The sequence below is a fragment of the Bombina bombina genome, chromosome 1 (assembly GCF_027579735.1).
Source record: "Bombina bombina isolate aBomBom1 chromosome 1, aBomBom1.pri, whole genome shotgun sequence".
Lineage (NCBI taxonomy): Eukaryota > Metazoa > Chordata > Amphibia > Anura > Bombinatoridae > Bombina > Bombina bombina.
The window spans coordinates 453,545,952-453,562,197 of record NC_069499.1 but is presented as its reverse complement, the minus strand read 5'-3'; the positions used below and the strand labels follow the sequence as shown (position 1 = coordinate 453,562,197).

The window sequence follows — 16,246 nt, the reverse complement described above, 5'->3', positions numbered from 1 at the left end:
ACGATTCTTCCTCTCATTCAAGAGGGACAATTCATGACGACCATAGACCTAAAGGATGCATACTTGCATGTTCCCATTCACAGGGATCATCGCAAGTTCCTGAGGTTTGCCTTCCTCGACCAACACTTCCAGTTTGTGGCCCTACCTTTTCGACCTATCCACGGCTCCCAGGATATTGTCAAAAAATCTAGGAGCTCTCTTAGCGGTGGTTCGGTCCATGGGGATTGCAGTGGCTCCCTACCTGGACGACATTCTGGTACAGGCGCCGACTTTTCATCAAGCAACATCTCACACGGAGATGTTTCCGGTTTTCCTCCAATCTCACGGATGAAAAATAAATTGGGGAAAGAGCTCCCTGGTCCCGGCGATAAGGGTGGTTTTCCTAGGAACGATCATAGATTCAGTTCTGATGAAGATCTTTCTCACAGAGGCCAGAATAGCGAAACTCCTTTCCTCTTGTTGAGCCTTGCTGGGGATGGCTCTACTTTCAATCACCCAATGCATGGAAGTAATTGGTCTAATGGTGGCCACCATGGACATCGTTCCATTTGCTCGATTTCATCTGAGAGCTCTGCAGTTGTGCATGCTCAGTCAGTGGAATGGGGAATATGTGGATTTATCCCCAAAGTTAACTCTAGATCAGTAGACGAGGGTCTCTCTTCGGTGGTGGATCTCTCTGGAACACCTGTCTCAGGACACCTACTTTCGGAGGCCTTCTTGGGTGATAGTTACCACGGTCGCCAGTCTAGTGGGCTGGGGAGCAGTCTGGAATTCTTTAAAGGCACAGGCTTTGGTCTCAAGAGAAGTCTGTGCTACCGAGTCTTAGAGTTGAGACTGAGAGCAATTTTCAACGCACTGTTTGCTTGACCTCAGTTGGCCTTGAGCCAGTTCATCAAGTTCCAATCGGACAACATAACTTCTGTGGCTTACATCAACCACCAGGGGGGAACTCAGAGCTCTCTAGCCATGAGGGTGGTGTCTCGGATCATTCAGTGGGTGGAGGCTCACAGTTGTTGTCATTCTGCTATCCACATACCGGGCGTAGACAACTGGGAATCGGATTTCCTAAGCAGACATTCTATCCCAGGGAATGGGAACTTCATCCAGAGATGGTCTCCAAATGGGGGATTCCAGAGTTGGATCTGATGGCGTCTCGACAGAATGCTAAGCTTCCGAAGTACGGTTCCAGATTGAGGAATTCTCAGGCCTTCCTAATAGATGCATTGGCAGTCCCTTGGAATTTCAGCATGTCCTATCTGTTTCCTCCATTTGCTCTTCTTCCTCGGGTGATCGCCTGCATAAAGCAGGAAAGGGCATTGTTTTCCTAATTGCTCCAGCTTGGCCTCGAAGGATCTGTATGCAGATCTGGTGGAGATGTTGTCTCTACCTCCATGGAGGTTACCTCTGAGGAAGGACTTCTTCAGGGGCCTTTCTTCCACCCAAATCTCTTTACTCTGAAGCTGACTGCCTGGAGATTGAACGCTTGATTCTATCTAAGCATGGGTTCTCTGAGTCAGTAATTAAGACTATGATTCAGGCACGTAAGCCTGTTACTAGGAAGATTTACCATAATATATGGAGGAAATATCTCTATTGGTTTGAATCCAAGGGCTAATCTTGGAGTAGGGTTTGGATTCCAAGAATTTTGTCTTTCTTCTACAAGATACGACGAGTCCACGGATTTCATCCTTACTTGTGGGATATTATCCTCCTGCTAACAGGAAGTGGCAAAGATCACCACAGCAGAGCTGTATGTATAGCTCCTCCCTTCCCCTCCACCCCCAGTCATTCTCTTTGCCTGTGTTATTCTAGGAAGACATGGTAAAGTGAGGTGTTAATTTTAGTTTCTTCAATCAAGAAGTTGTTTATTTTAAATGGTACCGGTGAGTACTATTTTCCTCAGGGGGATATGGAAGAAGATTTCTGCCCTGAGGTTGATGATCTTAGCAGTTGTAACTAAGATCTATGCTGGTTCCCACAAAACTTCTGAAGGTAAACATGAGACATCTTCAGTGTGGAGACCGGTTTCATGCTACAAGCAGCTTTAAGGTATGTGCAGCCTTTTTATTCTGAGGAGACTTGGTATATCAGAAATGGCTAACATTTATTTCCCTGTATGGGAATAGGGTAAGCAATAATCCTATTTTACAAAGAGGGGTATTACTGGATGCCCTAGATTTTATTTCTAAATGGTTGACTTTATATGGGCATTTTGTGACATGGGAGAGACAAAGAAAAATTATACATTACGTTTTTATTTTCGGCATTGAAATCATGTTTAATGGTGCGTTTGAGGGGTTAAACTGTGTTGTGCATAACTTAGGTGTAAAACCGCTTTCCCATGCGGTTGTGTTTGGGCCTACTCCGGCATCAGCCTTAAGGGGCGTGGCTTATTTTTGCGCGCTCAGATGCGCACTTTTCCTTCAGGCTAGGCAGCAGCAAGCAGTAACTCTGGTGGCTCCTGGCTGTGCAAGCTGGTCTGGAGTGTTGGAAAGTTGTTTCGAAGTACCCTGGGGGCAGGTAGGCGCCACAGAGGAGCTGTGGCGAGGTGCAGAGGTTATTTTTGACTGTTAAATAACATATTGTTGATCTAAGTACTTTAAGAGCCTTATTTCTGCCCTTACTTCTGGGTGCAGTAATTTTTGGGTAAACCAACGATTTAAAGTTAAATTTGGAGTTAATTTAACGTTGTTTAAGCATTTTTGAAAAATTGTTCACTTTTTCTTTTCTTAAAGGTGCAGTACACGTTTTTTCAAAAGTTTATTTTAAGCAATAAATAAGTGTTTAAACGACTTTTGTGGTTATTACTAGTCTGTTCAACATGTCTGACATTGAGGAATCTGAATCTCATTGTTCTATGTGTTTAGAAGCTATTGTGCAACCTACTCTAACATTGTGTAACTCTTGTACTGAAAGAGCCTTACATTGTAAAGACCATATATTAGGTCAAGATAGTGTGCCTAAAGATGATTCTCAGTCTGAAGAGAATCAGGATATGCCATCCAATTCTACCCAAGTGTCACAACCTTTAACGCCCACACAAGCGACGCCAAGTACTTCTAGTGTGTCTAATTCTTTTACTCTGCAGGAGATGGCTGCAGTTATGTCAACTACCCTTACAGAGGTATTATCTAAATTACCAGTGTTGCAGGGTAAACTCAGTAGGTCAGGTATTAATGTAAATGATGAATCCTCTGATGCTTTATTAGCTATTTCCGATGTACCCTCACAGTGTTCTGAGTTGGGGATCAGGGAATTACTGTCTGAGGCTGAAATTTCAGATTCAGGGAATGTTTTACCTCAGACAGATTCGTACGCTATGTCCTTTAAATTTAAGCTTGAACACCTCCGCCTGTTGCTTAGGGAGGTTTTAGCGACTCTGGATGATTGTGACCCTATTGTAATTCCTCCCGAGAAATCGTGTAAAATGGATAAATATTTAGAAGTACCTACTTACACTGATGTTTTTCCGGTTCCTAAGAGAATTTCAAATACTATTCGGGACTCATGGCAAACGGTCCCTAAGGTAGAGGGAGCTTTATCTACCCTAGCTAAGCGTACTACTCGACCCATTGAGGATAGTTGTGCTGTCAAAGACCCTATGGATAAGAAATTAGAGGGTCTACTAAAGAAATTATTTGTTAATCAGGGGTTTCTTTTACAACCTATGGCTTGCAATGTTCCAGTAACTACTGCAGCATCTTTTTAGTTTGAGGCTCTAGAAGAGTCTCTTAAGATTGAGACTCCATTAGATGACATCTTAGATAGAATTAAGGCTCTCAAGCTAGCTAATTCTTTAATTACTGATGCAGCTTTTCAAATTGCTAAATTAGCGGCAAAGAATGCAGGATTTGCTATTTTAGCACGTAGATCATTGTGGCTCAAATCTTGGTCTGCTGATGTCTCATCAAAAACTAAGCGTTTAGCTATTCCTTTTAAGGGTAAGAGCCTTTTTTGACCTGAATTGAAGGAAATCATTTCTGACATTACAGGAGGTAAAGGCCATGCCCTACCTCAGGATAAGTCTGTTAAGATGAGGGGTAAACAGAATAATTTTTGTTTCTTTCGGAACTTTAAAGGAGGACCCCCTCCCCCCGCTTCCTCTTCTTCTACAAAGCAGGAAGGGAATTTTACCCAATCTAAGTCAGTCTGAAGACCCAATCAGAACTGGAATAAGGGTAAACAATCCAAGAAGCCTGCTGCTGCTCCTAAGACAGCATGAAGGGGCGGCCCCCGATCCGGGACCGGATCTAGTAGGGGGCAGACTCTCTTTCTTTGCCCAGGCTTGGGCAAGAGATGTTCAGGACCCCTGGGCACTAGAAATAGTGATCCACGGTTATCAATTGGAATTCAAGGATTTTCTCCTAAGAGGGAGATTTCATCTTTCAAAGTTATCTGCAAACCAGATAAAAAGAGAGGCGTTCTTACGCTGTGTAAAAGACCTTTTTACTATTGGAGTAATTTGTCCAGTTTCAAAATTGGGACAGGGACAGGGGTTTTACTCAAACCTATTTGTGGTTCCCAAAAAAGAGGGAACTTTCAGACCCATTTTAGACCTCAAGTGTCTAAACAAATTTCTAAGAGTTCCATCATTCAAGATGGAGACAATACGAACAATTTTACCAATGATCCAGGAGGGTCAATATATAACTACCGTGGACTTGAAGGATGCTTACCTTCATATTACTATCCACAAGGATCATCATCAGTTTCTAAGGTTTGCCTTCTTGGACAAACATTATCAGTTTGTGGCTCTTCCCTTCGGGTTGGCCACAGCACCCAGAATCTTCACAAAGGTTCTAGGATCTCTTTTGGCGGTTCTCAGACCGCGAGGAATAGTGGTGGCGCCTTATCTGGACGATATTCTGATCCAGGCGTCAACATATCATCTGACAAAATCTCACACGGACACAGTGCTGTCTTTTCTGAGAACTCACGGCTGGAAGGTAAACATAGAGAAGAGTTCACTTGTCCCACAGACAAGGGTTCCTTTCTTGGGAACTCTGATAGACTCGGTAGCCATGAAAATATTTCTGATGGAGGTCAGAAAATCAAAGATTCTAAATACTTGCCGAGCACTTCAGTCCATTCCTCGGCCATCAGTGGCTCAGTATATGGAGGTAATCGGTAGCGGCAATGGACATCATTCCGTTTGCTCGCTTTCATCTCAGACTTCTGCAGTTGTGCATGCTCGGACAGTGGAATGGGGATTATGCAGATTTATCTCTTAAGATAAATCTAGATCAAGAAACTAGAGACTCTTTTCTTTGGTGGTTGTCGCTGGATCATCTGTCCCAGGGGACTTGCTTCCGCAGACCCTCGTGGGTGATAGTGGCAACGGACTCCAGCCTTCTGGGCTGGGGTGCAGTCTGGAATTCCCTGAAAGCTCAGGGTGTTTGGACTCAGGTGGAGTCTCTACTTCCAATCAATATTCTGGAACTGAGAGCAATATTCAATGCGCTTCAGGCATGGCCTCAGTTGGCTTCGGCCAAATTCATCAGATTCCAGTCGGACAACATTACAACTGTGGCCTATATCAATCATCAGGGGGGAACAAGGAGTTCCTTAGCGATGAGAGAGGTATCCAAAATAATCCATTGGGCGGAGGCCCACTTTTGTCATCTGTCAGCAATCCACATCCCAGGTGTAGAGAACTGGGAAGCGGATTTTCTAAGCATACAGACTTCTCATCCGGGGGAGTGGGAACTCCATCCGGAGGTATTTGCCTCATTGATTCGCCGATGGGGCAAACCGAAATTGGATCTGATGGCATCTCGACAGAATGCCAAGCTTCCAAGATACGGATCCAGGTCGAGGGATCCCCAGGCCGAACTGATAGATGCCTTGGCAGTGCCTTGGTCGTTCAGCCTAGCTTATGTGTTTCCACCGTTTTCTCTCCTTCCACGCGTGATTGCTCGAATCAGACAGGAGAGAGCTTCAGTGATCTTGATAGCGCTTGCGTGGCCACGCAGGACTTGGTATGCGGATCTAGTGGACATGTCTTCACTACCACCGTGGAAACTTCCTTTGAGACAGGACCTTCTCATTCAAGGTCCTTTCCAACATCCAAATATAACTTCTCTGCAGCTGACTGCGTGGAGATTGAACGCTTGATTTTATCGAAGCGAGGATTCTCTGATTCTGTTATCAGTACTTTGATACAGGCTAGAAAGCCTGTCACTAGAAAAATCTATCATAAGATATGGCGTAAATATCTTTATTGGTGTGAATCCAAGGGCTACTCATGGAGTAAAGTTAGGATTCCTAGGATTCTGTCTTTTCTCCAAGAAGGATTGGAGAAAGGCCTATCAGCTAGTTCCTTAAAGGGACAAATTTCTGCATTGTCCATTTTGTTTCACAAACGTTTGGCAGATGTGCCAGATGTTCAGTCTTTTTGTCAGGCTCTAACCAGAATTAAGCCTGTATTTAGACCAATTACTCCTCCCTGGAGTTTGAATTTAGTTCTTCTTCCGTTTGAACCTTTACATTCCATAGATATAAAGTTATTGGTTGTTTTGAATAAGAATATTAATCAGGAAATTGTTGTTCCTTCCTTGTGTCCTACTCCTTCTAAGAAAGAGCGTCTGTTACATAACCTGGACATGGTTTGTGCCTTAAAGTTTTACTTTCAGGCAACTATGGAATTCCGTCAATCATTTTCATTGTTTATTCTGGAGAGCGTAGGGGTCAGAAAGCTATGGCTACCTCTCTTTCTTTTTGGTTGAGAAGTATCATCCGCCTGGCATATGAGACTGCTGGACAGCAGCCTCCTGAAAGAATTACGGCTCATTCTACTAGGGCTGTGGCTTCCACATGGGCTTTTAAAAACGATGCATCTGTTGAACAGATTTGTAAGGCTGTGACTTGGTCGTCCATTCATACTTTTTACAAATTTTACAAATTTGATACTTTTGCTTCTTCTGAGGCTGTTTTTGGGAGAAAAGTTCTTCAAGCAGTGGTGCCTTCCGTTTAGGTCTCTGTCTTGTCCCTCCCTTTCATCCGTGTCCTGTTGCTTTGGTATTGTATCCCACAAGTAAGGAGGAAGTCTGTGGACTTGTCGTATCTTGTAGAAGAAAAGGAAATGTATGCTTACCTGATAAATTGATTTCTTCTACGATACGACGAGTCCACGGCCCTCCCTGTCAATTTTAGACAGATTCTGTTTTTTATTATTTATAACTTCAGTCACCTCTGCACCTTTTAGCTTTTCCTTTCTCTTCCTATAACCTTCGGTCGAATGACTGGAGGTGGAGGGGAAGGGAGGAGCTATATATACAGCTCTGCTGTGGTGCTCTTTGCCACTTCCTGTTAGCAGGAGGATAATATCCCACAAGTAAGGATGAAATCCGTGGACTTGTATCGTAGAAGAAATCAATTTATCGGGTAAGCATAAATTTCCTTTTTCTTCAGGAGGGTCTGGAGAAAGGGTTATCTGTTAGTACTCTGAAGGGTCAAATTTCAGCCTTATCTGTTCTGTTACACAAGCGTTTGGCAGATGTCCCAGTCGTTCAATCCTTTTGTCAGGCCTTGGTCAGAATCAGGCCTATGTTTAAACATGTTACTCCACCTTGGAGTCTTAAACTTGTTCTTAAAGTTTTGCAGAGGACTCCGTTTGAGCCAATGCATTCTGTGGGCATTAAATTGTTGTACTGTAAATTGCTTTTTCTTTTGGCTATTTCTTCTGAGCGGAGGGTTTCTGAACTCTCCGCCTTGCAGTTTGATTCCCCTTATCTTTCATGCGGATAAGCTTCCCAAAGTTGTTTCCACTAAGAATATTAATCAGGAGATTGTTGTTTCATCGCTGTGTCCGAAGCCGCCTTCGGGTAAAGAATGTCTGTTGCACAATTTGGATGTGGTTTGTGCCCTTATTTTCTTTTTGGAGGCGACTAAGGTCTTTCGCAAGTCTTCTGCTCTCTTTGTTTGATTTGCTGGTAAGCGTAGGGGTCAGAAAGCTACTGCTTCTACTCTTGCCTTTTGGTTTTGTAGTGTGATTAGTCTGGCATATGAGTCTGCTGGGGAGCATCCTCTGGAGAGAATTATGGCTCATTCCACCACGGCTGTGGCCTCTTCTTGGGCTTTCAAAAATGAAGCCTCTATGGAACTAATTTGCAAGGCTGTAACTTGGTCTTCCTTACATACTTTTGCTAAATTTTACAGATTTGATACTTTTGCCTCTGCTGAGGCGGCTTTTGGGAGAAAGGTTCTGCAGGTGGTGGTGTCTTCTGTTTAGGCATGCTATTCATCTGTGTCCTCTAGCTTGGGTATTGGTTCCCAACAGTAATTAAGATGAACCCGTGGACTCACCACATCTTTAGAAGAAAACAAAATTTATGCTTTATTTCTTCAAGATGTGGTGAGTCCATGACCCACCCTTTTGTTTATTTTTCAAGATGTTTTACTAAACTTTTATGGGGTTTCAGGGAGGTTACAGGGCCAAACATGGGCCTTCCCATTTACATGGAAATGTGGCACATTGATTTTGGGCCTATGTTGCTTTTGAGACATTTTTAAACAACCTTATGCTTGTGTAATAATTGTCCAGCCTAGCTGGTACCCTTTATTCATCAAGTGTAGGAGGAGTGCCTATACAGTTTTTTAATGTTTGTTCCAATTGAATTGGGGCAGCCAGGTGGATCGAGGTGGCTATCTCTTCCCTCGTAAATGCAAAATGCCCTGTACTGCATTCGCACAATTTTAAAAGTGTTATTTCTTATCGTGACCACTTGGATGGAATATAAAGCAATCTTCCCTTAAGGGATACTTAACCCATTTTTTTTCTTTCATAAAATTGCATGTTCTTTCTGAATAAAAAAAATTGGGTTTAGTATCCGTTTAAATTTCATAAGGGATTAGTCTTTGGCCAGGGGGTGTAATTTAATGAAATGTGGTTTATCAGGGGCTGTATCTTATATAGCCTTTCATGCAAGGGGTTACTTCTAGGGGGGCACTGGGCATTATTGTTAAAATTAAGGAAATGCAGCAGCTTTTCGTTTCTGTCCCTCTTCATGTTCCCTTGGAAAAGTGGGGTAGAAAGGATGGGGTTCTGGTTCCAGTACGAATGAATGCTGGGTTTCTTTACTATACCGTGATTCAGATAGAGCATGCCATTTTTAAGTAACTTTCTAATTTACTCCTATAAATTTTTCTTTGTTTTCTTGCTATTTTGAAAAAGGCATCTAAGCTAAGGAGCCAGACCATTTTTGGTTCAGGACACTGGGCAGCACTTGTTTATTGGTGGGTGAATTTATCCACCAGTCAGCAAGAACAACCCAGGTTGTTCACCAAAAAGGGGCCGTCATCGTAACTTACATTCTTGCTTTTCAAATAAAGATACCAAGAGCATGAAGAAAATGGGATAATAGGAGTAAATTAAAAGTTGCTTAAAATTGCATGCTCTATCTGAATCACAAAATAATTTTTTTTGGGTTGTATCCCTTTAACAATGTCGTTGTCAAAAGCATTTTAATTTCAGATAGGTCACTGGGGGTGTCAGGTATTTTTTCTTACATATTGAGATTGGGGATTTTCTGACAAATACTGGCTGGCATATAAATTTGTTTGAGCAACTATATTCTCAAACAATTTATCTGTCATAAAGAAGTGTAAATAATTAATCAGCTCACAAACTTTATTTTTGGTTGTGATGCAAGGTGTTGCTGTAAATGGGTATTTTAGGGGCACTTAAATTTGGGGGTAGCATATTTTCTACTGCTATTGTTTGGCGCCTCAATTTTAGTTGGTGGTAGGCAGGGAGCACCATCACTAGATGAGTCATCCAGGGGCTCCATATCTGATGCTGTAAGAGTTTTGCTATCAGATAAAGCAGGTAAGGTTTCATTCCCTGAATCTTGTGCAAGAATTATGTAAGCCTCTTCTTCTATATAGTGTGTTGTCATAGGGGATCTTTTTTATTCCTAACAGTAACACTAAATCCCTCACTACACCCCATGCACCACCCCCAATTCCCTCATATTTTTTAAAAAAATTATATATACTAAAAAAAAAAAAAAAACAGGGAAAGATCTTGGACAAAGGGTGGTTTCAGGAACAGCAGAAAAGGACAGGACAGGGTTAAACTTAAAAATTTAAGGAAAGGATTTAACTGCAACTAAAAAAAACAAACCCAAAAATAATACCCCAAAACGACTGATCTGGCTGATCTAGTAATAACACTGTGATCAGCAGTGAAAAAGTTATTTATATATATATATATATATATATATATATATATATATATATATATATATATATATATATATATCACAAGGAAGCAATGTCTTCCTTTCTCCCTCTTAGATCGCAGTGAGGGAAGAGAGGAAGCAGATACAGTGGTGACAGCCAATGATTCCACTCATTGACTGTTACTTTGCTGCATTGACCGAGGCAATAGAAAGGGTGCAGGCTGCCGGAACAGTTAGGACATTCCATGCCATCCTAACGGCGTTAAAGCCTGGTGCTGTTAGGGCGGCAGGGAACGTCCTAACGACGTCTAGGGGTTAAAGAGGCATGATGCCCAAATGTTTTCTTTCATGATTTACATAAGCATACAATTTTACAACTTTTCAATGTACAGACACCAATCAACAGCTAGCTCCCAGTAGTGCAATACTGCTCCTGAGCATACCTAGGTAAGGTTTTTTAACAAAGTATACCAAAAGATCAAAGTGAATTAGAAATTATAAGGACATTGGAAAGTTGCGTAAAGGAATAGAGGTCCAAAATTAAATCTGCATGGTTGCATTTCAATTTTAAATATTAGCGTTTTTGCAATATACTTTTAGTTTTATTAGCAAAAAATCTTCTAGCAAAAGCTATGTTTTTCTATTGTTAAATTTGCTTTATTGTCTTTTTATCCTTTGCTGAAGCAGCAGCATTGCACTAGTGGCAGCTAGCTGAATACACGTAGTTAACCAATCATAAGAGATAAATGTGTGCAGGCACCAATCAGCAGCTAGCTTCTCTTTAACCCTTTAAGGACACAGCTTTCAGTTTGCTCAATTGTTTTATGACGGAAAAATTCCGTCATATGTCCTTAAGAGGTTAAAAATGAAATTCACCTGTGCACATTTAAATTTTGACCTTTCTATCCCTTTATAATTGTACGCTCTATCTGAATCATGAAAGTTTAATTTTGACTTTACTGTCCCTTTATGGAAGTATAGAAACAGCTCAATATGATATTGATATTTCTGTAATCTGTATTTAAAATGTCTTCTGTATGTTTGTCTATTATATATGGTATTACAGAAACAACATTTTGCTCATTCTAATGAAAATCTTGTATAAATGCAATTTATCTTTTGGAGAAAAGACAAAAATATATATATATATTTTTCATTAGAAAGTTTCTTGGCTTTTTATTAGCACTTAGTTTGCTCTTTCGGTTACTCTAGGATGCAGGTGTGTTTGGCCAGTGTGTAAGAGCAGTGCGAGAGAGCCCTAACACTCAGGGCACTTCTTCCTTTATGTGAATGTAGCCAACATGGCAAACTCAGGGCTGACATAACTTTCTAAAGACAAAATGTACAAACAGCAAACGTTATGTTTTTATGTCTAATAAAGTGTTTATACTCATTTAACAGGTTGCACCTTTTGATGTTTCTCAATCTAAACCCTCCTTTTAAGGCTAGATGTATTTTTTTTTGTTTTTTTTAGGGAAATAGAATTTGAAAAAAAAGAGGAGGAGCACAGAGAATTTTTAAAAGAAAAAGATAGAAAACATATGGAACAAATTAATATGTTTCATACAAAGGTAAGTAACTTATCACTAAGCTGAAATATTGAAATATAAGAAAAGAGGTGGAAGACATGTTATGAGAGGATACAGTGCTGCTCTCTCATAACATTACACTGGATGATAAACAGCTTAAAAAAAGATAGCCACTATCTTCTTGCCCACATGACTGACACATTGAGTTATAATGTTTCAGGTGACCTCTTTGTACCTCCCTTCTTTACAAATCGCTAGCATAAATCTACTTGCCAGAACACCTGTGGGACCTACCTCCATACAGCCTTTTGCTACCACAATGCTTTGAGCTCTAAGGAATACCCTTTACTCTTTGGGCCAGTGGGGGAAAAAACATTTTTGTATTTGAATTTCTGGAAAAGCAGAAATAATAAATAATGATAGGGAATCAGTTAATCCTTTTATGGGGAATTAAATTATGAGTTTATTGGCCAACGAAATTTAGCAAAGTAGTTCATACTGACAACCTAGTCACTAGTTACATACTTTAATAAGTGCAAAAACTGAATTTATTGTGCACATGCATATATTGAAAACCTATTACGTTAGTTCCGAAACGTCAGAATTCTTCTTTTAGCTGCCTTAATAATGTTTTCTTTGCAGTTCTTCTAAAAATTAAGAAATATGTATATGGTGATGTGTATTCCATTGTTCTTTGAGGCATAAAAACAAGGCTGTATACTAGTCACTTTTTTATGTTTACTATTTTTTTGCTTTTTTCTGTAGTGTAGTGGTCCCCCACCCAAACTGATTGTCATTAAGACCCTCCCACACCAACCTGCGTATGGTAACGGAAGCACAATCATAACATATGAAGGGAGATGCCTTCTGCCTGTGAATGATGGTACTGCAGCATAAGCCAGAAGGTTGGATGTAGCTACTACGTCAATAGGGTATGTTGGGTAAAGTACCCTGTGACTTAGTAGCTACATCCAGGCCTCTGGGCTGTCCACCCGCCTTGCTCCTTCCCTCCAACACCTACCGCCGGCCCCAAATGAGATCATTACAGACAGTGACAGACTATCAAAGGAGGCAAAAATAAAACTAACATGCCATAGAGGTGAGGGAGATTAAGTACTCTTGGAGTTTTGGAAGTATTTGCCTCCTCCTGGGGATCAGGCGTTGAATTCCCAAGAATTCTCATGGACTCTCCCCACCTCCATGAAAAAAAATACATTCTGAACACTCCATGGAAAATCACCAAGATTATAATAAACTAAAGCCCTTTGTGAATATTAGCTTATGTGACATTTCTCTGGACTTAATATGGATATGAAACAAAGAAAATATATATTTCTTTCATGTAATTAGCAAGAGTCCATGAGCTAGTGACGTATGGGATATACATTCCTACCAGGAGGGGCAAAGTTTCCCAAACCTTAAAATGCCTATAAATACACCCCTCACCACACCCACAATTCAGTTTTACAAACTTTGCCTCCGATGGAGGTGGTGAAGTAAGTTTGTGCTAGATTCTACGTTGATATGCGCTCCGCAGCAAGTTGGAGCCCGGTTTTCCTCTCAGCGTGCAGTGAATGTCAGAGGGATGTGAGGAGAGTATTGCCTATTTGAATGCAGTGATCTCCTTCTACGGGGTCTATTTCATAGGTTCTCTGTTATCGGTCGTAGAGATTCATCTCTTACCTCCCTTTTCAGATCGACGATATACTCTTATATATACCATTACCTCTGCTGATTCTCGTTTCAGTACTGGTTTGGCTTTCTACAAACATGTAGATGAGTGTCCTGGGGTAAGTAAATCTTATTTTCTGTGACACTCTAAGCTATGGTTGGGCACTTTGTTTATAAAGTTCTAAATATATGTATTCAAACATTTATTTGCCTTGACTCAGAATGTTCAACTTTCCTTATTTTTCAGACAATCAGTTTCATATTTGGGATAATGCATTTGAATTAATCATTTTTTCTTACCTTTCAAAAATTTGACTCTTTTTTCCCTGTGGGCTGTTAGGCTCGCGGGGGCTGAAAATGCTTCATTTTATTGCGTCATTCTTGGCGCGGATTTTTTTGGCGCAAAAATTCTTTTCCGTTTCCGGCGTCATACGTGTCGCCGGAAGTTGCGTCATTTTTTTGACGTTATTTTGCGCCAAAAATGTCGGCGTTCCGGATGTGGCGTCATTTTTGGCGCCAAAAGCATTTAGGCGCCAAATAATGTGGGCGCCTTGTTTGGCGCTAAAAAAAATATGGGCGTCGCTTTTGTCTCCACATTATTTAAGTCTCATTATTTATTGCTTCTGGTTGCTAGAAGCTTGTTCACTGGCATTTTTTTCCCATTCCTGAAACTGTCATTTAAGGATTTTGTTCAATTTTGCTTTATATGTTGTTTTTTCTATTACATATTGCAAGATGTTCCACGTTGCAACTGAGTCAGAAGATACTTTAGGAAAATCACTGCCGGGGCTGGAGCTACCAAGCTAAGTGTATCTGCTATAAATTTTTGGTATCTGTTTCTCCAGCTGTTGTTTGTATTGCATGTCATGACAAACTTATTAATGCAGATAAAATTTCCTTTAGTACTGTTATATTACCTGTTGCTGTTCCGTCAACATCAGTGTTCCTGATAAACATAAGAGATTTTATTTTAAATCCATTTAGAAGGCTATGTCTGTTATTTCTCCTTCTAGTTTACATAAAAGTCCTTTAAAACTTCTCTTTTTTTCAGATGAATTTTTAAATGAACATCATCATTCTGATACTGATAATGGTTCTTCTGGTTCAGAGGTTTCTGTCTCAGAGGTTGATGCTGATAAATCTTTGTATTTGTTCAAGATGGAATTTATTCGTTCTTTATTTTAAAGAAGTATTAATTGCTTTAGATATAGAGGATTCTGGTCCTCTTGATACTGAATCCAAACGTTTAAATAGGGTTTTTAAATCTCCTGTAGTTATTCCAGAAGTGTTTAATCTCCCTGATGTTTTTTCTGAAGTAATTTCCAGGGAATGGAATAATTTGGGTAATTCTTTTACTCCTTCTAAACGTTTAAGCAATTATATCCTGTGCCATCTGACAGATTAGAGTTTTTTGGGACAAAATCCCTAAGGTTTGGGGCTGTCTCTATTCCTGCTAAAATGTACTACTATTTCTACGGCAGATAGTACTAAATTTAAGGATCCTTTAGATAAGAAAATTGAATCCTTTCTAAGAAAAGTTTACTTATTTTCAGGTAATCTTCTTAGACCTGCTATATTTTTACCGGATGTTGCTGCAGCTTCATTAGAAGTTTTAGCACAACAAGTAACAGATCATAATTTTATAGCATTATTATTATTCTATAACATGCTAATAATTTTATTGGTGATACCATCTTTTGATATCATTAGTGTTGATGTCAGGTATATGTCTCTAGCTATTTTAGCTAGAAAATCTTTATGGATTAAACTTGGAATGCTGATATGTCTTCTAAGTCAACTTTGTTTTCCCTTTCTGTCCAGGGTAATAATCATTTTTTCGTTCTTTTTTTCATAATAAGGAACAAAAGCCTGATCCTTCATCCTCAGGAGTGGTATCAGTTTGGAAACTTTTTCCAGTTTGGAATATATCCAAGCCTTATAGAAACCTATAGTCAGCTCCTAAGTACCCATGAAGGTGCGGCCCTTTTTTCCAGTTCAGCTGGTATGGGGCAGATTACGTTTTCTTCAAAGGAATTTGGATCAATTCCGTTCTCAATCTCTGGTTTCAGAACATTGTTTCAGAAAGGTACAGAATTGGCTTCAGTTAAGGCCTCCTGCTAAGAGATTTTTTTTTTTTTCTTTCCCGTGTCCCAGTTAACACAGCAAGGCTCAGCATTTCTGAAATGTGTTTCAGATCTAGAGTTGGCTGGAGTAATTATGCCAGTTCCAGTTCTGGAACAGGGACTAGGGTTTTATTTTATCTCTTCATTGTACCAAAGAAGGTCAATTCCTTCAGACCAGTTCCGGATCTATCAATATTGAATCGTTATGTAAGGATACCAACATTCAAGATGGTTACTGTAGGACTATTCTGCCTTTTGTTTAGTAAGGGCATTATATGTCTACAATAGATTTACAGGATGTGTATCTGCATATTCCGATTCATCCAGATCATTTTTAGTGTCTGAGATTCTCTTTTTAGACAAGCATTACCAGTTTTGTGGCTCTACCGTTTGGCCTAGCCTCAGTTCCAAGAATTTTTTTCAAAGATTCTCGGTGCCCTTCTTTCTGTATTCAGAGAACGGGGTTTTGGTATTTCCTTATTTGGGCGATTATCTTGGTATTTGCTCAGTCTTCTCATTCGAAGAATCTCATGCGAATCGATTTGTGTTGTTTCTTCAAGATCATGGTTGGAGGATCAATTTACCAAAAAGTTCATTGATTCCTCAGTCAAGGGTAACCTTTCTGGGTTTCCAGATAGATTCAGTGTCCATGACTCTGTCTTTAACAGACAAAAGACGTCTAAAATTGATTTCAGCTTGTCGAAACCTTCAGTCACAATCATTCCCTTCGGTAATCTTATGC

General features: G+C 40.2%; 1 protein-coding gene across 3 annotated transcripts in view; it reads left to right on the top strand.

Annotated features, from left to right (window-relative positions):
* LOC128645441 (neurabin-1) overlaps positions 1–16,246 on the top strand; it is an 824,161-nt gene that overhangs the window by 449,523 nt on the left and 358,392 nt on the right. For all 3 annotated transcript variants that reach the window (XM_053698450.1, XM_053698449.1, XM_053698448.1), the window contains exon 10: positions 11,656–11,752. In XM_053698450.1, coding sequence (XP_053554425.1) covers positions 11,656–11,752 — 97 coding nt within the window. The remainder of the gene's footprint in view (positions 1–11,655; positions 11,753–16,246) is intronic.